The sequence below is a fragment of the Onychostoma macrolepis genome, chromosome 22, assembly GCF_012432095.1.
Source record: "Onychostoma macrolepis isolate SWU-2019 chromosome 22, ASM1243209v1, whole genome shotgun sequence".
NCBI lineage: Eukaryota > Metazoa > Chordata > Actinopteri > Cypriniformes > Cyprinidae > Onychostoma > Onychostoma macrolepis.
The window spans coordinates 1183392-1210906 of NC_081176.1; the positions used below are offsets into that span (position 1 = coordinate 1183392).

General features: G+C 37.9%; 1 protein-coding gene across 2 annotated transcripts; it reads right to left on the minus strand.

Annotated features, from left to right (window-relative positions):
- Nucleotides 1-335: 335 nt before the first annotated feature.
- LOC131531249 (zinc finger protein 658B-like) lies at nt 336-27515 on the minus strand. 2 transcript variants are annotated; one of them, XR_009268613.1, is made up of 6 exons: nt 27386-27515; nt 21852-22140; nt 20664-21599; nt 9542-10240; nt 3224-3353; nt 336-2845 (listed from the first exon to the last, which is right to left on the minus strand). XR_009268613.1 is itself a non-coding variant. In XM_058761910.1 (5 exons), exons 2-5 carry the CDS (start codon nt 21898-21900, stop codon nt 2814-2816), a joined length of 1716 nt encoding a protein of 571 aa, XP_058617893.1. In that variant the 5' UTR covers nt 21901-22140; nt 27386-27515; the 3' UTR covers nt 336-2813. The 2 variants fall into 2 exon arrangements, 1 of the variants encoding a protein (XP_058617893.1); XM_058761910.1 differs by lacking the exon at nt 3224-3353.

Genomic DNA, 27515 nt, shown 5'->3' on the forward strand with positions numbered 1-27515 from the left:
TATTAAATTAAATGTTTAATGTTAATAAAAATGTTTTATGATAACACAAATAATTTAATAAAAAATAAAAAAAAACGCTTGCACTCTGTATTATTTTTTATCTGCTTGTTTTCTTAAAAAAAAGCCTCTAATACTAGCTTTCTCTATTCTATCTTGTTTTTTTAATTTTTTTTTATTATTCATTATCAAAAATGACACTCTGACACTAGCATTCTCTATTCTTTTGACCTTTTATTTTTATTTAAAAAAACAGACCCTTGAAAACAGACCTTCTAACACTATTCCTTATTCATTTTCTATTGTACTTGTTTTCTTTTTTATTATATTACTCCGAAAGTCTAAACCCTTGCTACTAAGTCTTCTCACACTCAAAGCACATACAATCTCTCACACCAGTGTGTATCTTCTGATGTTCTTTTAATCTTTGCAGTTGTGAAAAACTCTTTCCACACAAAGAACATGAATGTGGTTTCTCCTTTGAATGAATTTTCAGATGATTCTTCAGGCCTGAAGCCCACGAAAATGTTTTTCCGCATTGATCACATCCATACAGCTTCTCTCCAGTGTGGATGTCCATGTGTCTCTTAAGGTGTGGTGATTATCTGAAACTCTTCCCACACTGATCACATGTGAATAGTTTCTCTCCAGTATGGATGTCCATGTGGTCCTTAAGGTTTGATGATGTTCTAAAACCTTTCCCGCACAGATCACATGAGAACGGTTTCTCTCCAGTATGGATGTCCATGTGGTCCTTAAGGTTTGATGATGTTCTAAAACCTTTCCCGCACAGATCACATGAGAACAGTTTCTCTCCAGTATGAACTCTCATGTGAATCTCGAGATTCTGTTTGCTTGTCAAACTCTTTCCACACTGAGAGCAGGTGAAAGATTTCTTGGCTCTTCTTTTCATTAAATCTTTCTGTTTGGTTTGAGGCTCGAACAGGACGTTTCTGAATGGTTGGTTAACGTAATGTCACTTTGATCTATCTTTGTATGTACTGGCAGGGTAGCGTAGTGAGACACAAAGTATTTATAGTCTTGAATCATATGCATTTGCAGGATGTAAACATTATTTTGCAGGTATTGTGTTAAAGTTACCATTCATCTTCATACAGTTACAACTATTACAACACTTTTTTAAAATTACTTATTAATCAGTAACAGACACCATTATAAACCATCTACAAAAGTAAGCTTAATGCACTGTTACCACGTTAACTTTACCACAGCGTACACAGTTTATAATAACACAATAACCATAACGCGTTGTTCATTACAAACATGGGATTATGAATTACATTGAGAACGTCGTACATAGAAAACATGCCGTAATGTACACTTGATTTCACGTAATGAACACTTGATTTCACGTAATGAACACCTGATTTCACGTAATGAAAGTTAGTGTAAACTTTAGCCACATTCATGGTGAAACATGCAAGCAATTAGCAAAGATTAATAAAAAGGTTAATAAAACGTTACACTCACTTCTTCTGAAGGTGCAGCAGGAACACGAATAGTTGGTACCGATCCTTTTTTCAGGAGCAGCTTCTTGGCAAAACCAGCTTTAAACTGACCCTCGTTTATAAAGCAGTCTGGTGAGAAATGATTCGCGCAAACATGAAAGAATTGAGGTTGATCTGGAGGACTATTCCCTTCGAAAACAAAACTCAGCCACTGCGTCTTCAGCGGTTCTGATTTAGTAACATCAAAACGACTGCTGTGTTCGTTATTACACCCAATAACAGAACACCACGATTGCTTAGACGCCATTCTGCTCCAGCGTATCAACAATGGCGGACTATGATGACAGCTCGATCAGGGCGGGTCTGTGTTGAAACGCTCCTGTCAATCAACAATCGTGGGAGGGGCCTCCAATCTTGTGACGTCACAAGACGATCAGCTCGATTTGAGACAGGGGAAAACATATTAGGAGATTAAAAATAAAAACACTGGATGGATTTGTATCATAATAGGATGGTTGTGTACAGGCACTGCCAACACACATTTCAGTACAATCAACTTGTAAAAGTGGATATAGCATTATATGACCCCTTTAATAAAAACAAAACAAAAACAAAACAAAAAAACGCTTGCACTCTCTATTATTTTTTATCTGATTGTTTTCTTAAAAAAAAAAAAAAAGCCTCTAATACTAGCTTTCTCTATTCTATCTTGTTTTCTTTTTATTCATTATCAAAAATGACACTCTGACACTAGCATTCTCTATTCTTTTGACCTTTTATTTTTATTTTAAAAAACTGACCCTCTAACAATATTACTTATTAATTTTCTATTCTATCTACTTGTTTTCTTTTTATTATATTACTCCAAAACTCCAAACCTTTGCTACTAAGTCTTCTCACACTCAAAGCACATATAATCTCTCACACCAGTGTGTATCTGCTGATGTACTTTTAATCTTTGCAGTTGTGAAAACTCTTTCCACACAAAGAACATAAATGAGGTTTCTCCTTTGAATTAATTTTCAAATGATTCTTCAGGCCTGAAGCCCACAAAAATGTTTTTCCACACTGATCACATCCATACAGTTTCTCTCCAGTGTGGATGTCCATGTGGTTCTTAAGGTTTGATGATGTTCTAAAACCTTTCCCGCACAGATCACATGAGAACGGTTTCTCTCCAGTATGAACTCTCATGTGAATCTCGAGATTCTGTTTGCTGGTCAAACTCTTTCCACACTGAGAGCAGGTGAAATATTTCTTGGCTCTTCTTTTCTTTAAATCTTTCTGTTTGGTTTGAGAGCGAAAAATATTCTCCAGTTTTGACATGATGTTTCTCCTCCTCTTCACTCAGTTCTTCATTCTCCTTGCTTTCTTCAATTCTTAAAATGAGAATAAAATGTTTAATTTTCAGTAAATTGCAGAGAGAAATGTGAAAAGAAAGGACATAAAAGTGGAAAGTAGACAATTGGTACACAATTTTTATTTTAATTTTTTCATTTTTATAAATTATTTGTACCTGAAACTTTCCTGGAGTGAGGTCATTTGTTCTTCCAAATATTACTTTTTAAAAATAATTATTAAACATTTTTAAACATTATCGGCACAAATTCTATGTTTCTGTAGGGAGAACTATTAAAGTGCCCCTATTATGAAAGAAAGGTTCATATTTTGGTTTTGGGAGTCCCCAACAACAGGTTGACAAGCATGCAAGGTCAAAAAACACTTTCCGTTTCTTAGAAATATGCATTTATTTTTACCTTATTTGCTCAAGAACTCCCAAACGACTCATTTTTCCAAACCCCTCCTTTGCGTGACGCTAATCTGCGGTGATCGGTCGATTTCATTTAAAGCATTGTTTGTGAGCTTTTAATGCTTCAAAAGCGGCACCTAGTGGCAAACAATGAATATGCATTTTCATTCAGACCAACATGAAAATCATGTGAAAATCATGGGCGCAAGACAAGTGGGCGGGCAATATGTTAATGTTTCATGTTGATGTCAACATGAAGCGGCTTGGGATTTATTTTTAAAATAGACTCGTTTCAATGATTCAGAGTTGACTCTTTTTTTTTTTTTTGAGAGACAAGCACTTTCAGATTTAAAACTTTGCAGGATGTTTTCATTCACTTAGAGCTGTGTTACACACTGCATGAAAGGTCATTTTCAAAAATCCATAATAGGGGCACTTTAAATATGTTTGATCTGCTTGAGAGCTGCTTCCGGCTTCGCTACTGTTCGGACGCTCCTGCTTATTGCTCTGCGCTTCGCTCGATATTTATGCACTTTTCTCAGATTTCTCTAAGATTTTAACTTCAGCATATCAGCACAGTGCTCAAACAACACAGTTTTTAGTTGTTTGCCTCCCACTGCCAGCAGTTTACATTCCGGAGACGGGAAAACACAGCTGCCTACATTCAAACAGACGGGAAAGAAAACGCCCCTTGTGGAATCTACTTGCTGCATGAACTGCCACAGACTTCTACAAAGGATTGCGGTTCTTGAAACAAAGTTACTTGCTGGACCTCCAAAACAGGTGGAACACACAGCAGATCGTCATCACGGACCCCCTCAGCATACAGCCGGTGAGTCCTGTGAATCTAGTGAATCTCAACAGTTTATACAAAGCGTAGAAGAACAAGCTGATCGACAGACTAATCGATGGCACAAACAGGGAGCGAGACCCAAAGGCACTCGAGACATCAGATTGTCACGAGTATCTCGTATTGCTGCGGTAGCATCCTCTACCCCAGATACGGCTATGACAAGACTTGTAAACACTGGCATTTTACAACCCCCTATACATCTTGAGAACCGATTTGAAGCATTAATGAATGTGGGTGAGGAATCCCCAAATGTGATTGAACATAGATCGTATCAGCCAGCAGCTAACATCGCTACTAACAGGCGCTCGAGGTCGAGCAGACAGCGGCACTCAGCTCAGAGCGCAGCCGAGCCCAGGACTCTGATAGTGGGCGACTCTATTATCAGAAACATCAGTAGCAGGACTACAACTACATGCTGCTTTCCTCAAGCAACCGTCTCTGATGTGAACAAGGAACTTGAACATTCTGATGAAGCACAAGACTGCAAATCGAATCATCATCCATGTGGGGAAGAACGATATTCGGAAGAGCAGTCAGAACTGCTTAAGAAGGATTTCAGTGAACTCTTTGAAACACTTCAAATACTTGAAGTTCAGTCGTTCATCAGTGGACCACTCCCAGCAAGGGAACTAACATGTTTTCACGGCTGCTTGGGCTGAATACATGGCTACAAAGAACCTGCAGTACAAAAGGAGTCAACTTCATCGACAACTTCAATATTTTCTGGGGCCATAGACAACTGTTTAAACTGGACGGCCTCCACCCAAACAAACTTGGTGCGAGAGTGCTAAAAGACAATATCTATTTCTCCCTCCGTCATCCTTCAGTGGTGTGTGCCAATCCACTCGGCCTCAATGGCACACACACACCTGGACAGAATATGAGTGACCACAGGACTTCATGTCAGCCTCAGAGTCATCTTATGGTTGACACATCCCACAAGGACACTGATAACACCACGCAGCCAAAACAAGCTTTCCTCACAGAGACTATCCCGGCTAAGCCCTGCCCACACAGCTCATCACAAACAGACTGTGACGTACTACATCAGCTCCAAGACTCAGCACCCAAGGACAACTATCTGGAAAACAGCCAGGGAAGCCAGGACAACATATCACAGCCACCGGAAACACCAGAGCCAGAGCCCCGCTCGCCAGACACACTATCCCTCTCTCCAGAATCTCCACTTCTAAGCTTCTCACAGAAAATGGAGGAACTGGTGTATGCTGGGACTAAACTCTCCCACTCGTTCGCTGCAAGCCCCCAGATATCAACTAAAAAACGGCGGGCCCCACAACCACCAAAGACTTCAGGCCCAGCTCTCCTTCCTCCTCCTGTGAGAGCTCTCCGACCTGCGGCCTGTAATGCGTCAGTCTAAGATTGCTGTAGAGACAAAATGTAGTTCCATCAAGTTTGCATTTTTAAACATTCGCTCACTAAAAAATAAATCATTTCTGATCAATGATTTTATAACCACAAACAACCTGGATTTTATGTTTCTAAATGAAACATGGCTTGAAGACAGCTGCAGTGCAACAGTCCTAAATGAAACAGCCCCTCCTAACTTTAACTTTACAAGTGTCTGCAGGACTGTTAGGAGAGGTGGAGGTGTAGCTGCTCTATTTAAAGATGTTTATCAGTGCAAGCAAGTGTCATTTGGTCAGTATTTGTCTTTTGAATACCTAGATATTGTGCTGAAAGGTGCTCCACGCATTCTGTTTATCATTATTTACAGACCTCCAAAATACTCTCCAGCCTTTGTTGAAGAGTTCACAGAACTGTTATCAATGATTTCCTCAGAGTTTGACTGTTTTACTATTGCAGGGGATTTTAATATTCACATAGATAATGCAGAAATCAAAACTGTAAAAGAAATTATTACTGTTTTAAACACTTTTGATCTGATCCAGCATGTGCATGAACCCACACACAATCGTGGACACACTCTAGATTTACTCATCACTAAAGGTCTAAACATTTCATCCATTGTTGTTAAGGATGTAGCACTATCTGATCACTTCTGTATTTTCTTTGATATATTGATCTCTGTTACCACTGAATCTAGATCTGTCTCTGTCAGAAAGAGATGCATTAACGAGAACACTAGTGCGCTATTTATGAAGGCTATATCTTTAACACCAAGCATTTCTGCAGACTCTGTTGATCTTCTCCTGGATTCTTTTAACTCAAAAGTTAAGAATGTTATTGATGATATTGCTCGACAAGGGTCTGCAAGAAGAATGGCAGACAAAAATCACCATGGAGAAAATCAACAGCAGTTCAGAGTATGAAAAGACAATGCAGAAAAGCTGAGCGGATGTGGCGGAAGACAAAACTTGAAATTCACTATAGCATCTATAAAGACAGCCTTCATGCTTTCAATGTGGAACTAGCCACAGCTAGACAGACCTTCTTCTCAAACCTTATAAACAGTAACTTAAACAACTCTCGCACTCTTTTGCTACTGTGGAGAGACTGACAAACCCCCAAGTCAGATTCCCAGTGAAATGCTCTCCGACAGTAAATGCAATGAGTTTGCTTCCTTCTTTTCTGAGAAGATCAATAATATCAGAGAGGAGATTGGCATATCTACTTTTGCAGAGGTCACACAGATTCGACCGCAATTTCAAAAAGAAGTGACTATGTCTGTTTTTGAAGCAATTGATTGCAAAATATTGAAAGAAATAGTACAGCACCTTAAATCATCAACCTGCTATCTTGACACACTTCCCACATCTTTTTTCAAAAGTGTGCTTAACTGTTTAGAAGCAGATCTCTTAGAAGTGGTGAATGCCTCACTTCTTTCTGGGACTTTTCCAAACTCCCTGAAAACTGCAGTTGTTAAGCCCCTTCTGAAAAAGCGCAATCTTGATAACACAATGTTGAACAACTATAGACCAATATCAAATCTTCCGTTCATAGGTAAGATTATTGAAAAGGTAGTTTTTAATCAGCTGAACAACCACTTAAACTTAAATGGATACCTGGACAATTTTCAATCTGGTTTCCGAGCGTATCATAGCACAGAGACAGCACTCATTAAGATAATAAATGATATTCGCTTCAATTCTGATTCTGGCAAAATATCAGTGCTGGTACTACTAGATCTTAGTGCTGCGTTTGACACTGTTGATCATAACATACTTCTAGAGAGACTGGAAAACTGGATCGGGCTTTCTGGGATGGTACTCAAATGGTTCAGGTCATACTTAGAAGGAGAGGATATTATGTGAGTATAGGAGAGCATAAGTCTAAGTGGACGTCCATGACATGCGGAGTCCCACAAGGCTCAATTCTTGCACCGCTCTTGTTTAACCTGTATATGCTCCCACTAAGTCAAATAATGAGAAAGAACCAAATTGCCTATCACAGCTATGCTGATGATACCCAGATTTACCTAGCCTTATCTCCAAATGACTACAGCCCCATTGACTCCCTCTGCCAATGCATTGATGAAATAAACTGTTGGATGTCCCAGAACTTTCTTCAGTTAAATAAGGAGAAAACTGAAGTCATTGCATTTGGAAACAAAGATGAAGTTCTCAAGGTGAATGCATACCTTGACTCTAGGGGTCAATCAACTAAAACCAAGTCAAAAATCTTGGGGTGTTTCTGGAGACAGACCTTAGTTTTAGTAGTCATGTCAAAGCAGTAACTAAATCAGCATACTATCATCTCAAAAACATTGCAAGAATTAGATGTTTTGTTTCCAGTCAAGACTTGGAGAAACTGGTTCATGCCTTTATCACCAGCAGGGTGGATTATTGTAATGGTCTCCTCACCGGCCTTCCAAAGAAGACCATTAGACAGCTGCAGCTCATCCAGAACGCTGCTGCCAGGATTCTGACTAGAACCAGAAAATTTGAGCATATTACACCAGTCCTCAGGTCCTTACACTGGCTTCCAGTTACATTTAGGATTGATTTTAAAGTACTTTTACTCGTTTATAAATCTCTAAATGGCCTAGGACCTAAATACATTGGAGATATGCTCACTGAATATAAACCTAACAGACCACTCAGATCATTAGGATCGAGTCAGTTAGAAATACCAAGGGTTCACACAAAACAAGGGGAGTCTGCTTTTAGCTATTATGCCGCCCGCAGTTGGAACCAGCTTCCAGAAGAGATCAGATGTGCTAAAACATTAGCCACATTTAAGTCCAGACTCAAAACTCATCTGTTTAGCTGTGCATTTGTTGAATGAGCACTGTGCTACGTCCGAACTGATTGCACTATATATAATCATTTTCTATTCTTAAATGTTTTTAATTCTTTTAAAATCATTTTTTAAATCACTTTGATTTTATTGTTGTGATTTTTATTATTTTTAATCTCTTATTATTTTTAATGACTATTTCACTTCCTTTTATGTAAAGCACTTTGAATTACCATTGTGTATGAAATGTGCTATATAAATAAACTTGCCTTGCCTTGCCTTGATCAACTACACAGTTATCTAACATGAATTAATTTAAATAATAAACAGCAGCTACGTTTACATGGACACTTTTTGCTTCCATTGGAATTAATTTGTTCTGATTGACAAATCCAAATGTAGTGTTTACATGAACACTAAATAAAGTTTATATGTCACAAGCTTCTGATCGGATTTAATCTTTTGACATGCGCACACTGCATGAATATTCAGAGTTTCCCGCTGTTGTCACGTATTGTTTTAAAAAGCACACTTGATATTTATTTACTTCGGGTCCCAAATAGTCGACGAAAAGCACAATAACTATTGTGCAGTGCTGCTTACTTTAGAAAGCAGTAAAAGTATCCCCTTCCCGTGCCCAAAACCAGTCGTCTGTGGATGAGAGTATTAAACAAGGACTGGTGGGACGTTGTCCTGCTCCACTTCACATACGCTGAGTGAAAGCAGCGTTTTAGAATGACTGGACACTCATTTATGACACTTTTATTGACCAGGAAGAACAGCTCGTTCCGCACGTCATAACGCTATTTTTACGTCACTGCACATGTGCAGTACTTTACAGTTTCGGTTTTCAATCCGATCAAGTGTTTACATGTCCTCTCGTTCGGATAACAAAAGGAATAAACCACCCCTTACAATCCGATCGGATTTTTAATCAGATCTGGCCAATTCAATCCGATTGACATGTTTACATGTTACTTTTTTATTCCGATTGTGCTTCTAGTCCTATTACGATCGGATCATTAGGGTCCATGTAAACGCAACTACTGTTGCGCCTCGGGCGGCCCAAGTTCAAGTCCCGGCTTGTGGACCTTTCCCGATCCCATCGGCCCTCTCTTTCTCTCCCACTTCATTTCCTGTCTAAACACTGTCCAATCAAATATAAAGGCAAAAATGCCAAAAATAAATCTGAAAAAAATGTTGCTTCTTATAGCAGGTTAGGAGAGATTTTATTGCTCAACACATTATTATGTCACATTGGTGAGGATGCTGCATCAGACCTGAAAGTGCTGGACCTGAAGATGATCTACTTACTGTGATTCTTTTCTGTATGCATGTGAAGAGATGATGATCGAGTGAAACTCTTCCCGCATGCAGTGCAGTGATACGGTTTCTGTCCAGTGTGGGTCCTCTCGTGTGATTTTAGGGTTCCTAACAGACTGAATCTCTTGTCGCAGTGTGAACACTTGTAAGGTTTCTCTCCAGTGTGGATCCTCTGGTGCTGTTTCAACTCTGTAGCTGTAATAAAAGTCTTCTCACACTCAAAGCACATGTGATCTTTCACACCAGCGTGTATCTTCTGGTGAACTTTTAAAGTCTTCAGGAGTGAAAAACTCTTTTCACACATAGAACATGAATGTGGTTTCTCCTTTGAATGAACTTTCAGGTGATTCATCAGGCCTTCAGCCCTCAAAAATGTTTTTCCACACTGATCACATGTGAACAGTTTCTCTCCAGTGTGGATCCTCATGTGAATCTTAAGGTGTACTTTTTGTGTGAAACTCTTCTCACACTGATCACATGTGAACGGTTTCTCTCCAGTGTGGATCCTCGTGTGAATCTCGAGATTCTGTTTGTTTGTAAAACTCTTTCCACACTGAGTGCAAGTGAAAGATTTCTCATCTCTTATCTTCTTTAAATCTTTCTGTTTGGTTTGACAGTGACTCCAGTTTTCTCCAGTTTTGACATGATGTTTCTTGTCCTCTTCATTATCCTCGTTTTCTTCAGTCAACTCTGAAATGAAAGTAAAATGTTTAATTTTCAGTAAATCACAGAGAGAAATGTGAAAAGAAAGGACATAAAAGTGAACCCTGTTGTAACAGTGGAAAGTAGACAATTGCTACACATTATGTATTTATTTATTGGGTCATTCAGTGTCAAATCAACTATATTTCAGAAATTTTCCCGGCTCAAATTTTTGATTTTGCTAATATTTTTTCTTAAGAAAGATAAACATGTATAGTGATGATAGCCCAAATATTAAATGATGCTCACACCAGCATCACCTACAAACAACTATAGTGTAATTTTACTTATTTTTACTCTATATTATGATATTTACTGAATATGGTATTACCTTACTTAAAATATGATGTATGATCATGAAAGCAATTCATATACTGACTAATATGCTGAGTTATTCCAATACTAGATGTCTTAATACAGATTGTGAAGAAGCCATCCATTGTGCAGTACTGGTGTGGGAACAGAATCATAAGGGGAACATTTTCAAGGTTGAAAGTAATACAAAACAACACCACTGTTTCGTGAGAAAGCACAGAGAGAGTCTATCCCATAGGCTTTTGAATACTGGTGTTTTTCCATTTTCGTGTAAACTAATTAAATGTTGCAGATTTGATGTAACCATTTTAATGTAACCATTTTGGTGTAGCCATTTTGATGTAGCCATTCTTAAACAATGGTGGATCTGTCCAAATCCCACCAATAAAAATAGGCCAAATGGGCTGGTGATAAATTGTAGCAATACCAGACAGATTTGGTTAGTAAAAAGGTATAAAAAAGATGTATGGACAGACATAGAATTAGAAGTAGTGAATGAGGCGGCTTTGTTACTTTGTTTAATAAAGTCTTATTTTGGCATCTGAAACTCTGCTTTTTGAGCTTCTCTGACTCCATTGAAGAAATCTACTCTCTCGAGCCACGACACAACCAGACACTCACTGTGAGTAAGGAGGATGTCAGGAAAGTATTCCGGAGTGTAATCTCAGGAAAGCTGCTGGACCAGATGGTATTCCAGGGAGAGTACTGAGAGACTGCGCGGACCAGCCGACTGAGGTTTTTACCTCCATCTTTAACCTCTCTCAGTCCACCTGTATTGTCCCCAAATGCTTCAAATCTTCCATCATTGTGCCTACCCTCCAAAAAAAACACCTATGTAAAAATAACATTACAATGCTGCCATCTTTCTGAAGTCATTTTTACCCTCCTGTAATTTGCCTCTAAATCTCAGGTGAAAATTGCCATTTTGACCCCCCTCTACAAAATAGTGGATTATTCAGTAAATATTCATCCACGACATTTAATATTTTGGCTTTCATCACTATACATGTCTGTCTTTCTTCAGAAAAAAATATTAGCAAAATCAAAAATTTGACCCGGGGACCTCCGGTTGAGTTGACACGGAATGACCCTATTTATTTATTTTTTGGGTAATTTTGATGCATTTTTATCAATTATTTGTACCTGAAACTTACCAGGAGTGATGTACATTGTTCTTCCAATTATTACTTGATAATAATTATTATTAAACATTTTTAAACATTATAGGCACACATTCCATGTTTCTGTAGTGAGAACTAATAAATGTTTGATCAACTTTTTTTCTGAAACACTATTTTCATCAGTGTTCTATCAGCTTTACAAAGGCCTATTTTTTTTTTTTTTTTAAATATTTTTAAATGTATGCATCTTTCATGTCAAATTATTACGGCTTATCAATAAATTCAATATACACTATAGGGCTGTTACCAGTCAGATTAAATAATTTACACTGCATAATAACAACTGCAATAAATAATGTTATGAGATTAATATTTTAAATACATTTATGAATATACAAATAAGAAATGTTGGGGGAAATGCATACTTTTTAACAAACTAAACTACCAGTAGGTGGCGGTAAGTCACTTAATGAATGAGTCATTCATTAAACCAATTCGTTCAAAAAATAATAATTCACACAAGAACTCAAAAATGTACTGGGCAAAATTATTGGCACCTTGTCAAAATTGTAAGAAATAATTCCTTTTCAAGCATGTGATGCTCCTGTAATTTGTATTTAGAAATTTGCAACCAGTTAAAAATGGAGAAAAGTTGACTCAACCTTTGTGTTGTGTCACACTGAGCATGGAGAAAAGAAAGAAGTGTAAAGAGTTGTCTGTGGATTTGAGAGAAAAAAATTGTGGAAAAACATGGACAATCTCAAGGCTACAAGTACATCTCCAGAGATCTTAATTACAACGAAGGATTGTTCGAATGGTAGATAAAGAACTCCGATTAACTTCCAAACAAATTCAAGCTGATCTGCAGACACAGGGTGAAACAGTGTCAGCTCGCATTATCCGTCGCCATCTGAATGAAAAGGGACGCTATGGTAGGAGACCCAGGAGGACACCACGGCATAAAAAAGCAAGACTGGAGTTTGCCAAAACTTATGTGACAAAACCACAGTCCTTCTGGGAGAACGTACTGTGGACAGATGAGACAAAAGTAGAGCTTTTTGGTAAAGGCCATCATGGCACTGTTTACAGAAAAAGAAATGAGGCCTTCAAAGAAAAGAACACAGTCCCTACAGTCAAACATGGCGGAGGTTCAACGATGTTTTGGGGTCGCTTTGCTGCTTCTGGCACTGGATGCCTTGACTGTAGTAGTCAGTGTCAGAAAGCTGTCTCAGAAAGCATGGGTCTTCCAGCAGGACAATGACCCGAAACACACTTCAAAAAGCACTCAGAAATGGTTACAGAGTTCTGTAATGGCCAGCAATGAGTCCAGATCTGAATCCCATAGAACACCTGTGGAGAGATCTCAAAACAGCAGCTGGAGAAGGCATCCTTCAAATCTGAATGACGTGGGGCAGTTTGCAAAAGAAGAGTGGTCCAACATTCCAGTAGAGAGGTGTAAGAAACTCATTCATGGTTACAGGAAGCAATTGATTTCAGTTATTTTTTCCAAAGGGGGTGCTACCAAATATTAAGTTAAGGGTGCCAATAATTTTGTCCAGTACATTTTTTGGGTTCTGTGTGGAATTGTATCAGATTTGTCTTTTCTTCTCTGTTTTTTTTTTTTATTTTTTTTATGTGTGTGTGTGTGTTGTTTCAGTGCAAACAAAAAAATAAACATGTGAGTACCAAAACATTTGCAACTGCAACAATTATCTGAGAGAAGGGTTGCATTTTCTGACAGAATTGCAAGGGTGCCGGTATTTTTGGCCATGACTGTATCTAAATAAGTTATGTTCCAAATTTGAAGTTGATATAAAAACATTGAGGTTCCTATTAAATTTTGTTTAGGCGTTATACCACAAATAGCCACCGGGTGCCATGCAAACTCCATTGAATTTTTTAATGCATTTTTCTGTAAATATGTAAATTTCTCTCTCAGTATTACTTCTATCACAAGATAACCACCAAATATGAAATCTCGAGACTCAGACCTTTCCGACGATATGTATTTTGTCAAGATTATAAAAAGTTTTGATACCAAAAGACCATAATACATTTTGTAATATGACAGCTTGCAATAAGGGGAGGAGCCCGCTAAAAGATTTTAAAGTACCATTTCTATGGCAAAGCAATGTCTGATTTCCAAACAGTTTTCACAGGATGAAGTTTGAGGTCTTAAGCTTTCAAATGATATATAATTTATGATGATTACTAAAACATGTGATAGAAACAAAGGAAACAAAAAGTAATTTTTGTGTCAAAGGTCAGAACTCCTATTATGGTGTATATGTTTCGAGGTGCACTCTTGTCATAAATTAATCTATTAATTGCTCCTACATAATTTTTTACAACAAACAGTGGTAAAACAGTTTTAGATCTTTCCAACGATATATAGTTTGTCATGATTAGATTAGGATTTAACTGTAATATACTGACGTAAACCTAGGCATCCCATGTACGGTGACAGTTGCGGGGTTACACTAAATTTAACTAAATTTGCAGGGTTAAATGCTGGTCTGCTAGCTGTAGGCTCGACCTATAAGCTGTGCTGTTGTTGGCTGCCACAGTAACGGTAATAAGCTAAGGTATTCCTTTAAAGTACTTGCTTTGCGTACCAGAAAACCTGTCATGTCCAGTGCTGTATGCATGGCTTGCAGCGCTTAAGTTAAATACTGCGTGTTAAATAATAAAATAATATGTTAAAACGTGTGCTCTTATCATTCTATGGACAAAATCCTGTGAACTTCACCCTGAATGGGAGATGTATATGCACATGTGCGCTCATCTGTATTCAATGCAGCTAACCTCGCGTCGTTTCATGTCGTCTTCCCACTCATTAAAATATCACAGGTCCTTTACTGCAAAAAGACGGACACTGCAACACTCTAAAGCCAAGTTCACACTACACGACTTTACATGTTGGCAGATCACTGTGCTGTTCAGACTACATGACTTGATTGTCTGTCTTTAAGTCGTTGTGGTATTCACACTACGTGACTATGTAAATGATCCGCAACCATGGGTTACACACTATACGAGCTGACAACAACTCTTGTCACCCAACAACTCTATTCGGCCCCTAAACCACGTTTTGTCATGAAAACACACGCGAGAATTGGAACAGTACTGATGGGCAAATGAAGCCTCGTGATGCATTGAGGCTTTCCTCTGACTGTTTCGGGAAAAGATTCAAAGTTTCGAGTGTGTTGAAAACAGCACCATCTGGTGGTTAATAAAAACTATAGCAGCCAAAAGCCTGTGAAAGAGAGTGAAAGAAGCTCTGTGAGACGAATCATCTACCACACATTCTATAGTTCAATGCAAGTTTTATGTGCAAAATATAAGCCTAACTTTTCTTTAAGCCAAGTTGCTGCTGTTGTTTTTCTTCCGGTGACCTCAACCCATGCCTTGCTCTTTCATTGGCTGTAGCTCGTCACGACACCTGACACCACGTGATGTCGAGTCGACCATATATTTGGCACGCTAGATATTTGTTTAGTGTCGGCGATGCGTCAGCGAGCCTCTTTGATGCATCGTTGTGTAGTTCACACATAAAGATTGCGGAGCGCCGATCAACCACTGATTTCTCCCCGATTACAGCCCGACCTGTCAGCAAGCTCGGCAAATCAGGCGCAAATCAGGCTTAAAATCCTGTAGTGTAAACTAGCCTTAAAGTGATAAAACTATGGCGCCACGTGCTTTTTTAAACCATTTTCATAGGTTTTACACTATATTTTTGGCTCAGAAACTATGTAAATGCACATGCCCAGTAGCCACAGCTGTATCCCTACTGCCTTAACAAATCAGACAGAATATATTAATTTTGGTGGACTTAAACTTAAAATGGTGTGTTCCACAATTGAAATGAAATGCTTTCTGATGTTCATTCATTTTCATTTCGTACTTTAAGTAAATATGAAGAGACGATCAGTTTACATGTTTGAACTGAGCCAATACAGTGATCTGTCACGACACATTAAAGAGCCACAAAACAGTATTTATTGTTTGAATTTCTTTAAAAATGACAAAATTTGAAAGCTGAGAGGCCTGAGACTGTTTCATATCAGAAGTAACCTGCTCTGTCTTCTCTGTCGGTGTGTCAGTTTCCTCTTTGCTCTGCGATGTATTTTTCACTGCGTGAGAACATGAGTGTAGTGTGAGAGCAGCATTGTTTGTCGGTCATGGCAACAGTAACTAAGGAGGGCGGGTCTCTGCGAAAGGTCAATTACCTTACATAAATGAATCTTGTTGAAAATGTTTTTGCCCAGTTCATAAAAGTGTTTTTGAAATAAAACTGCCAAATGCCAAAAATAAATCTGAAAAAAAAGTCACTTGTTATCGCTGGATAAAACCGATTTTATTGCTCAAAGTATTATTGTGTCACGTTTGTTGAGGATTCTGCATCTAGTAGGGCTGTGTATCACCAGCAAAGTCATGATACGATACGTATCACGATACAGGACTGCACTGAATTTCACCTGAGAATAATTTAGTAAAACAGCTGTTTATTAAACGCTGCATACTATAGGGCCGTTGCTAACTATTGGCAGAGCAGGCAGTTGACCTCTGCATTATGAAGGGCTTCCATAACTGTACCACAGTACAATATATGTTATGGCATATGTTTCATGTTTATATTGAGCACTCCCCACCAGTACAATATTCTGATTGCTTGTATCTTGTTTTTAAGCCCATAAATAATAATATACTCGTTCTAATACATTTACATTGTAATGTACTCATATTAATATATTAAAAAAATCATCTTAACATTGCTGGTCGGTTATCATTGCACAAATGAATGCACTCTCTACATTTAAAAAATAAAAATAAGAATTAAAATTTTAAAAGTGCTGTCTTCACTGTCTCAAGCACACGCTCGCTCACAGATCACGTTGTGGCCGCACACATACATTCAGCAACACAAACTTTTTAGCGCTCAATAAAATGTGACCCTGGAGCACAAAACCAGTCTTAAGTCGCTGGGGTATATTTGTAGCAATAGCCAAAAATACATTGTATGGGTCAAATTTATCGATTTTTCTTTTATGCCAAAAATCATTAGGATATTAAGTAAAGATCATGTTCCATGAAGATATTTTGTAAATTTCTTACCGTAAATGTATCAAAACTTAATTTTTGATTAGTAATATGCATTGCTAAGAACTTCATTTGGACAACTTTAAAGGCGATTTTCTCAATATTTATATATATTTTTTTTTTGCACCCTCAGATTCCAGATTTTCAAATAGTTGTATCTCAGACAAATATTGTCCTATCATAACAAAGCTTATTTATTCAGCTTTCGAATGATGTATAAATCTCAATTAAAAAATAAAAATAAATACCCTAATGACTGGTTTTGTGCTCCAGGGTCACTATTTAATAATAGTTCAAATTTAAAAACTGCAATATTGTGCTGAATGAAGAACTTGACGACAACAACAATATAACTAGGTACAAAATAAAAAAATACATATACTAGAAGTTGGGTGTGCTCCTCAGGAGGACTATGGTATTGTAAATGTATTAAAGTCTTATTATAGCCTATAGGCTATTATATATAGGCAATGTGTACAGTTCTTCAATGTAGCTAACACTACTGTTAATTTAGTAGTATGAAAGATAATAAGCAAAAGAAATGTAATAACTTAATAGGGTACAACGGGGCTAAAGGCCCACCTTAAGAAAAAACGTGCTATTCACTGCGCCTAAAATGTATAATTGCAGAAAAAATATATACTGTACGTTGTATTGAACATTAATGGAGCAACAGATTTTGTGTGAAAATAAATAATTCAAGTTGTTTATTTTCTTTAAAAATCTTATAAATGTATGAGGTGGCAAGAAGGGCCTTTTACCCCCCACACGGTATTGATACAAATACTTCAGATAAAATAATGTATTTATTTTTTTATTTTTAATAATGTCTAAGTTAATACTTGTTCAAAACAATCACTTTAGCAAAGTTAGTTTTTTTCTGCTTATTTTGAAAAATAAAATAATTATTTTTTGATCAATAAATATACTGTCATTAAAATAATAAAATATTTTTTAAATCATTTTAATAAGTAAAGATTCTGAAAGCAGATCCAATAATAATTGAATATATATTTACAATAGTAACAACAAATGATATTTTATTATATGATATGATTAATATCATGTTTTTAAATATGATGGTTTCATTCTAAGCATGGTGATTATCTCTAATATGGACACATATAATGTGTGTATATGATATTTAAAAAATATATGAAAAATATATGATATTTACCATCTGAATCTAACCATGTCATGTCAACAAATGAAAAAGCCATGTTTTTGTGCCATCTAGTAGTTTAGATGAAAATAATATCAAAGGTGCCTTTTACCCCGGGGTGCCTTTAGCCCCGTTGTACCCTACTAATCTTATGTTACGTGTAGAGAAAAACACAAACTTCTGCGGAGAGTATGTTCGCGCTACGCTGTTAAATTATCAGCGCCGCACTGGTGAGATTAGTTAGTTCGCTCCGCGCCAGTTCGGTGGTGCTAGCAAACACGTCCTCCCTGCGCTGTCGAGTCGGGAACTCTTTAGTAACACACTGTTTCGTCCCACTTTCGGTGTGTTTGGCTTCCCATAGTAGCCAGGTTGACTTAAGATAAGTAACACACTTAGCAGATATTTCTGTATTGCGCAACTGGGAAACTCTGTGTCGGGGGTTACGTCTCTTTATATCAGGCAACCCAGCTGTGTTCCTCTGCGGCCAGATTAAATCTTGTTGTAGCCTATATTTTATGCTCTAATCATTATTTTTAAGAAACTTAAAACTTTGTTTTAAATGGGGTTCTTGTATTCAATTTAAGCGCGGTCCACTGCTGCACAGGTGCCACAATATTGAAACAGGGCCAGCTGTATCGTCAAATCTCTGTGACGATACATCGTCGTATCGATGTATCGAACACAGCACTAGATCTCACAAATCTCACGGTTCGGATCACATTATGGTTTTAGAGCCACTGATTAGATCGTTTTTCGGATCAGCAAGAAAATTTAAAATATTTCAGTGTAACTTTGCTTTCCATTTATTACTTTAAACTAAGTACTTCTTTGATATTACAGCAAAAACTAATCTTTGTCAAAAATGTGTTTTGTTGTTTGATGAGCATAAGGACGGCAGCAGGTATTTATAGGCTGCTGCCCCTTTACGACCTGACGCACAGATGCGATATAAAGATACACATCCGATTTCTTTCTCAGCTGTTCTTGTTCACTTAAGACATAACTGACTGCATGTAGCAGAATGATTGTCGAGATCGGCTTTTCCTCAATTTTCGGTGTATGTTCAAAGGCAAGGAGTGAAGGACATAGGAAAGAGGATTCAGTCCGGTGTTGTGCTTCATTTGTGTGCGGCTGAAAACAGCAAACACATAAACACAGAACAGAAAACAGCGTGCAAGTAATGAATAGAGATGCATTTCGCTCTTTCTTTCCCTGGAATGGTTTAAAATTGCTTGCGTGTGTAAACACATACAAATAATAAACTTTAACCCTTTAGGCGCCAGGTTTTTTTTGGAAAAATGCTAGATTTTGACATCAAGATTTCAAAAGCGTGTGGCTTGAAAGGGCTTAAAGATAGAGATCTACTGTAAATTAGAAAAATGTTTGGCATGACCTAAAGTTTATGTGGGGTGTAAATATACTCATCTAATTTGCATATTATGATGTCATCAGGGGGCGGCCCTCTTGAATTTCATAATATTCAGGAAATAGTTGGAACTTATTTGCATGTTTTTTTTTTTTTTTTTGTCTTTTTATCCTCATTCCAAATGATCAGAAAAGAGGAAACCAACAATAAAACAGGAGAAAGTACTAAATTATTACTATACTATATAGTAGTAAAACGCATGTGAATAGTAGCCTATCTTTTGATCAGTTCATCAGTAACATTCAGGAAATAATAGATATTGAATGGATGTTTAAACTTATTTGCATGTTGTTTTTTTGTTTCTTTTGTCTTTTTATCCTCATTCCAAATGATCAGGAAAAGAGGAAATCAACAGTAAAACAAAAGAAAGTAATAAATTATTACTATATTACTGTGCCATAGTAAAATACATGTGCCTATTTTTCGATCAGCTGACCAGCTATCTGCCCAATCAGGTATCTAGGTGACAGTTTATAGTTCTTGAGAGTATGGTACCTCTCATTGCATGGCACAGCGCACAGACCTACCCCTCACTGACTGCACCTGTACTGTCTGCCGGCGGCCCTTTGAGCGCACACGATCAGAAAAAAAGACGCAGTCTGGCCGATCATCAGCAACGCGATGCCTCTCCTATGGACACTACGACCACATCCACCCCTGCCACCCCCATCCCCTTTGGGCAAAGGCTCGAAATTATTACTTGATGGTGCTTCGTGAACACTCTCGCCTTTTACGGCGGCGCCATTGCGCTGCAAAGATGTACCGGGAGATACGCGATCATTAGACGGCCGATTGTCATTTTCAAAAGGCAAATATTCCCCTTCAGAGTCAGAATCGGCGAATAACATTTGCAACACATCCTCACTGTACAACTTTTTATAGCCATTTAGCGATTTTCTCTCACAAATCTCACAATTTACTCAGACACTATGAACTGAACTGCTTCCGCATCAATGACACGATAGCTCACTTTCTCTGCTATTTCCTCGAACAATTTTGGTCTAGAATCGAAGTTCTACATGTCTGCCATCTATTGGTAGATAATACAAATGAGATATTACACCATATTAGGAACTACAGTCTATTTAATAAAGTATGACGTCTTGTAGAAATTTTGCGACTTTGGCGCTTAGAGGGTTAACTCTATAATGGTTAAATTTTGCAATTAATCTGCAGATCACACGCGTGTCAAACTGTGGGGCTTGGTTTGTACGGATCAACAACGATCCGTTCAACCACTAGCTGCATCAGACCTGAAAGTGTTGGATCTGAAGATTATCTACTTACTGTGACTGTTTTTTGTATGCATGCGAAGAGAAAATGAATGAGCGAAACTCTTCCCACATGCAGTACAGTGATAGGGTTTCTCTCCAGTGTGGATCCTCTCATGTGATTTCAGGTCTCCTGACTGACTGAATCTTTTGTTGCAGTGTGAACACTTGTAAGGTTTCTCTCCAGTGTGAATCCTCTCATGTGTTTTCAGGTCTCCTGACCGACTGAATGTCTTGTCACAGTGTGAACACATGTAAGGTTTCTCTCCAGTGTGGGTCCTCTCGTGTGATTTCAGGTCTCCTGATCGTCTGAATCTTTTGTTACAGTGTGAACACTTGTAAGGTTTCTCTCCAGTGTGGATCCTCTCATGTGTTTTCAACGGTCCTGAATGACTGAATGTCTTGTTGCAGTGTGAACACATGTAAGGTTTCTCTCCAGTGTGGATCCTCTGGTGCCGTTTTAATTGTTGAGCTGTAATAAAAGTCTTCTCACACTCAAAACACATATGATCTCTCACACCAGTGTGTATCTTCTGATGAACTTTTAAACTCTGCAGATGTGAAAAACTCTTTCCACATAAAGAACATGAATGTGGTTTCATCTTTGAATGAACTTTCAGGTGATCCTTCAGGTGTGAAGCTCTCAAAAATGTTTTGCCGCATTGATCACATTCATGCAGTTTCTCTCCAGTGTGGATGTTCATGTGCACCTTAAGGGATGATGATTCTGTGAAACTCTTCCCGCACTGATCACATGTGAATGGTTTCTCTCCAGTGTGGATCCTCATGTGAACCTCAAGATTCTGTTTGCTTGTAAAACTCTTTCCACACTGAGTGCAGGTGAAAGATTTCTCATCTCTTCTTTTCTTTAAATCTTTCTGTTTGGTTTGAGAGCGACTCAAAGGTTTTTCTCCAGTTTTGACATGATGTCTCTCCTCCTCTTCATTCAGTTCTGAAATTAAAGTAAAATGTTTCATTTTTGGTAAATCATAAAAACATTATAGGCTCCAATCCCATGTTTCTATAGTGCAAACTATTAAATATATGAAATCAACTTATTATTTACTGCTTCAACCTATATTGCACAGGTCTATATATTTTTTTTTTTCTATTACAACCAATCAAAATCTGATAAACTACTTGAAGCTTTATAACCTTAATGTTCTTCAGTCTCATTGATGAAGGATCAAGAATAAACACCAACCTGTTTGTTCTTCAGTGTGTTTCATTCTGCAGGGTTCTGGATCTCTCATGTTCTCTCTGTCCTTCGATAAACTCTGTCTCTGCAGATTTCACTTCTTCCTGATGCTCTGATGCTCGTCTTCACTTGTAGACTGATGGGAATATTCCAGCATTTATTGCTGAACTGCAGTGGGAGGAGTTTCACTGAAGCTGTGATTGTTGTGGGAGGAGCTTCACTAAAGGTGTGATTGTTGTGGGAGGAGCTTCACTGAAGGTGTGATTGTGATCGCTGTACAGTAAGAGGAGCAGATCTGTCAAAATCAAATTTAAAAAAAAAATTACTACATTCACATATTGTCACGGTGCACAGCGGGGAGGAACGAGGAACACGGAGACGAGGATAAACTCAAATAAACAGTCTTTAATCCAACTCAAACAGGGCAAGACACAGCAGGGCTGAGGAACACAAGGAACGTAACGAGTAGACCAGACGACAAGGAACTAAACAGGCAGGAACTTAAAGAACAGGAAGGACCAATTATGGGCATAGAGGGGGAAACACACAAGACACGGGGACACAGGACTGACACATATATTAGGTATTTATCTACAGTGGGTACAGTTTGCTAAAACCATTTAAGTTCATTTTTTTTCCTCATTAATGTACACACAGCACCCCATATTGATAGAAAAACACAGAAGTGTTGACATTTTTGCAGATTTATTAAAAAAGAAAAACTGAAATATCACATGGTCCTAAGTATTCAGACCCTTTGCTGTGACACTCATATATTTAACTCAGGTGCTGTCTATTTCTTCTGATCATCCTTGAGATGGGTCTACACCTTCATTTGAGTCCAGCTGTGTTTGATTATACTGATTGGACTTGATTAGGAAAGCCACACACCTGTCTATATAAGACCTTACAGCTCACAGTGCATGTCAGAGCAAATGAGAATCATGAGGTCAAAGGAACTGCCTGAAGAGCTCAGAGACAGAATTGTGGCAAGGCACAGATCTGGCCAAGGTTACAAAAAAAAAATTCTGCTGCACTTAAGGTTCCTAAGAGCACAGTGGCCTCCATAATCCTTAAATGGAAGACGTTTGGGACGACCAGAACCCTTCCTAGAGCTGGCCATCCGGCCAAACTGAGCTATCGGGGGAGAAGAGCCTTGGTGAGAGAGGTAAAGAAGAACCCAAAGATCACTGTGGCTGAGCTCCAGAGATGCAGTCGGGAGATGGGAGAAAGCTGTAAAAAGTCAACCATCACTGCAGCCCTCCACCAGTCGGGGCTTTATGGCAGAGTGGCCCGACGGAAGCCTCTCCTCAGTGCAAGACACATGAAAGCCCGCATGAAGTTTGCTAAAAAACACCTGAAGGTCTCCAAGATGGTGAGAAATAAGATTCTGTGGTCTGATGAGACCAAGATAGAACTTTTTGGCCTTAATTCTAAGCGGTATGTGTGGAGAAAACCAGGCACTGCTCATCACCTGTCCAATACAGTCCCAACAGTGAAGCATGGTGGTGGCAGCATCATGCTGTGGGGGTGTTTTTCAGCTGCAGGGACAGGACGACTGGTTGCAATCGAGGGAAAGATGAATGCGGCCAAGTACAGGGATATCCTGTACGAAAACCTTCTCCAGAGTGCTCAGGACCTCAGACTGGGCCGAAGGTTTACCTTCCAACAAGACAATGACCCTAAGCACACAGCTAAAATAACGAATAAGTGGCTTCACAACAACTCCGTGACTGTTCTTGAATGGCCCAGCCAGAGCCCTGACTTAAACCCAATCGAGCATCTCTGGAGAGACCTGAAAATGGCTGTCCACCAACGTTTACCATCCAACCTGACAGAACTGGAGAGGATCTGCAAGGAGGAATGGCAGAGGATCCCCAAATCCAGGTGTGAAAAACTTGTTGCATCTTTCCCAAAAAGACTCATGGCTGTATTAGATCAAAAGGGTGCTTCTACTAAATACTGAGCAAAGGGTCTGAATACTTAGGACCATGTGATATTTCAGTTTTTCTTTTTTAATAAATCTGCAAAAATGTCATCAATTCTGTGTTTTTCTGTCAATATGGGGTGCTGTGTAATGGGGGGAAAAAAATGAACTTAAAGGATTTTAGCAAATGACTGCAATATAACAAAGAGTGAAAAATTTAAGGGGGTCTGAATACTTTCCCACTGTATGTAGCTATTTAGTAAGATGACCAGAATATGAACATAACGCTGTAGGAATTTTAGCTCATTTTCAGAGGGAATCGAATCTAAAGATTTGGGATCAACTTGATTAAAATTTATTCAAAATTTATAGTTTACACTTTATCAACTATTCCTCCAGCATATAGTAGAATTTAGTGTATCTTACCAATTCTGTTTGTATTACTCCGTGGCCAAAGATAATAATTCAAAACTAGTAGTTGGTTAAATTTTAGCAAGGTAACAAGGATTGACTTCGTCTTAACAACCTGGAGCTTAACACGCTCAAAACTGTGGAGATGATCGTGGACTTCAGGAACCCCTTCAGGTTCCTGGGCAGCACCATCTCTCAGCACCTAAAGTGGGACAATCACATTGAGTCCATTGTTAAAAAGACCCAGCAGAGGTTGTACTTCCTTCGCCAGCTGAGGAAGTTCAACCTGCCACAGGAGCTGCTGAAACAGTTCTACTCCGCCATCATTGAATTCGTCCTCTGCATGTCAATAACTGTCTGGTTCAGCTCAGCTACCAAATCTGACCTCAGAAGACTACAGAGGGTAGTCCAGACTGCTGAGTGAATCATTGGAACAACCCTCCCTACTCTCCAAGAACTGTACTCATCTAGAGTGAGCAAAAGGGCTGGTAAAATCACTCTGGACCCTCACATCCAGCACACTCCCTCTTTGAACTGCTGCCATCTGGTCAACGCTACAGAACTCTGAGCACCAGAACGACCAGCACAGGAACAGTTTCTTCCCTCAGGCAATCCATCTCATCTCATCATCATTTATTCAGCCGTTTTTTGGTTGCTTCTGAACTGATACACAGAGTAACTTCCAGAGCCGGCCCAAGGCATAAGCGAACTAAGTGGCTGCTTAGGGCCCCCAAGATGTTTTTTAATTTAATTTAATTTTAATTTGTGATATATTATGTCAATGGACAGTGGTAATTATACGAAAGTGCAATATTAAATAATCTCTACATATCATTTTATTATTTCCATAGCGACATGTCATGCAGGCATAATAATGTCCATGTTGATAATATGAGCTGGACGCTGCCATGTGGATCTGTCGGATTAACATCACGTAAATTTACCTATTTCTCCACTTACTTACCTAAGTAAGTGGCCAGTTAGCTGGGAGAAAAACAGTAAACTTTATAGTTCAATGTGTATTTGATAGGAATAAACAAACTAAATGTATTTTTTACTTAATTGAAGTGTATTTAAATGTCTGAAACCTAAAATAAACTTTATTTGGTTGAAAAAATGTAACAGTTATTAAATAGAAAATCATCGTTAGTTGCTTTTGGGACTTTGGGCTTCTTTTTCAGTGAAAAAATCCCTGGTCGCGGGTTTTTTGGGCTTATTTAAAAAAATACATGTTTTTTTTTCAACTTCATTTCTTTATTTATGTTCGCTGTATTCTCCAGTGCATTGATTGACACTCTGTCTGCTCGCAGTTAATAGCCAACCAGTTTAATAATATAAGTGCTGTAGCATAATTTGCCAAATGTTCCGCCTCCTCACTGGAGAAAAATCACATTCAAAAAGAAGGCGCGTGACGCTGTAATCCAAGCGATGACAGAAGCAGACGAAGAGGAGTGGGATGACTTTCTTTTAGCCTAATTTTTACAATGATTTGTAATGTATTAATTATCACAGGTTGTAATAAAAAACAAGTAGTCATATCCTAATACTGAGTAAATACATTTGGTTTGAATAGCCTGGTATGGCTTTTTTTTAACATTTAAACTTAGACCACATTATTTGATTACCTTTTGACTTCATGAATACACATAAATGACAGCTTAATGATTTATCTTTTTATAAAAATTTTTTAAATAATATTATATAATGTTTTTTTTTTTAATATATATATATATATATATATATATATATTATAATTTAATATAATATATATATATTAAATTCTATAATATTTATTTGGCATTTTGTTTTTATGTCATTTATTTGATAGTTATGTATACATTATTTTATTTTAAATGGTTGAAAACCTGTTTTTGACCTCAAAATAAAGCACTTTCCCGCTGTACATGGCTGTGGGGACGAGCAGTTTTGTGGTGCTTGGAATTCTTTATAATTATTATAAAACAAATATTGCCACATTGATGGCTCAAGAAGGTGTAATTGTTCAAATAACACATTGTTTCATTTTAAAATATAAAAAAATTGTAACAGTGTTTTTCAAGTGTAATATTTCTGTAAAGGCTAAGGAAGAAAAATGGACATTTCCATAGAATGACCCCTATATATTTTAGGCTATAAATATGTGGCTATTACAGCTCCCCTTTGAAGCTCTTGTGTTTTTCTGCTTTTCCATCTCTCCAATCCTATTCTGCTCACAGGTGATTGGAGACGAGTTTTGTTCCCGAAAAAATAGTTTGTTGCAAATTGCTGATTTTTGTAAAATAGCTTCTGTTTTTGCTTTTCAGATAAAAGAGTGGTTTCAGTTTAAAATGTTGCAGGCTCATTTATTGGTAATAAGTAATTGATAATAAATAGCACTTCTGCAACATGCCGAAGCGCAAATGCACATTTACCAAAAGAAATTCCCCACTTACTCTCCCGGTCGGGACAAGTGGGAGGCTGTCTATGCTTAGGGCCCCATAAAGGCTTGGGCCGGCCCTGATAACTGCTACACAGTATACCATGCCATAACCTGTGTGATAATCTCTTACTTAAATTGAACCAAAAACTTTGAATTGGACGATAAGCCAGAAACTTTATTGGCGAGACAATTAAGGGTTGAGCAAGAAAAGCAAACCATTCACCAAATTAAATCAAAAACAGCTGAAACTGTAACTTTAACTCTTTTAGGTATTTTTATTCTGACCTTTATTCCCCAAAATGCAAAGTAAGTCAAGAAGATTATGATTCTTCTTTGATAATCTCAATCTTCCCCAATTAGATGAAATTGCAAAAGGCTAATTTTCTGAAGCAGGCATCTGAGAGACCATCAAGTGTTTTCCGTCTGGCAGAGCAGCAGGTGCAGATTTCAGACGTATGGCAACCCTTTGTGGATTTCCTCAAACCTGAATAGTGTATTACTACTGTTCTCACTGTATCAACTGAATTTAGTTTAATAACCAAATTTAATTTTATGATGATGCTTGTCTTATGTTAGATGTCCCACACTTGTTGTTTTTTGCTTTATGTTTTGCATTGTTTTGTTGGGGCTATGGTTGTATTGTTTGGTTTTCTTTGTACTCTTTTAGGTTAGTATACTATGTAATAAATTAATTAATTAAAATCGCTCTCTCTCTCTCTCTATATATATATATCTATGTATGTATTGTATAAGAATATGTATGTAATGTAATTTTGTACAAACCAATAGATTATTGTGCGACGGTCTGTGATGCCCAAGCTGCCGACGAGTCAGGTATGTTTTCTTCTGTCCCGAAATGAGATTTATGGAGAGTTGCCCGCACCAATATGGCGGCGCCGTTGACGTGCGGTCG

Bases quoted from the DNA above. Each gene is read 5' to 3' on its own strand.
- LOC131531249 (XM_058761910.1), bottom strand. From the start codon at position 21,900: ATGAGAGATCCAGAACCCTGCAGAATGAAACACACTGAAGAACAAACA. The intron at 21,600-21,851 runs GTTGGTGTTTAT...CTTTAATTTCAG, and splicing joins ACACACTGAAGAACAAACAG to AACTGAATGAAGAGGAGGAG. The intron at 2,846-9,541 runs GTAAGTAGATCA...TCTCATTTTAAG, and splicing joins GCATACAGAAAAGAATCACA to AATTGAAGAAAGCAAGGAGA.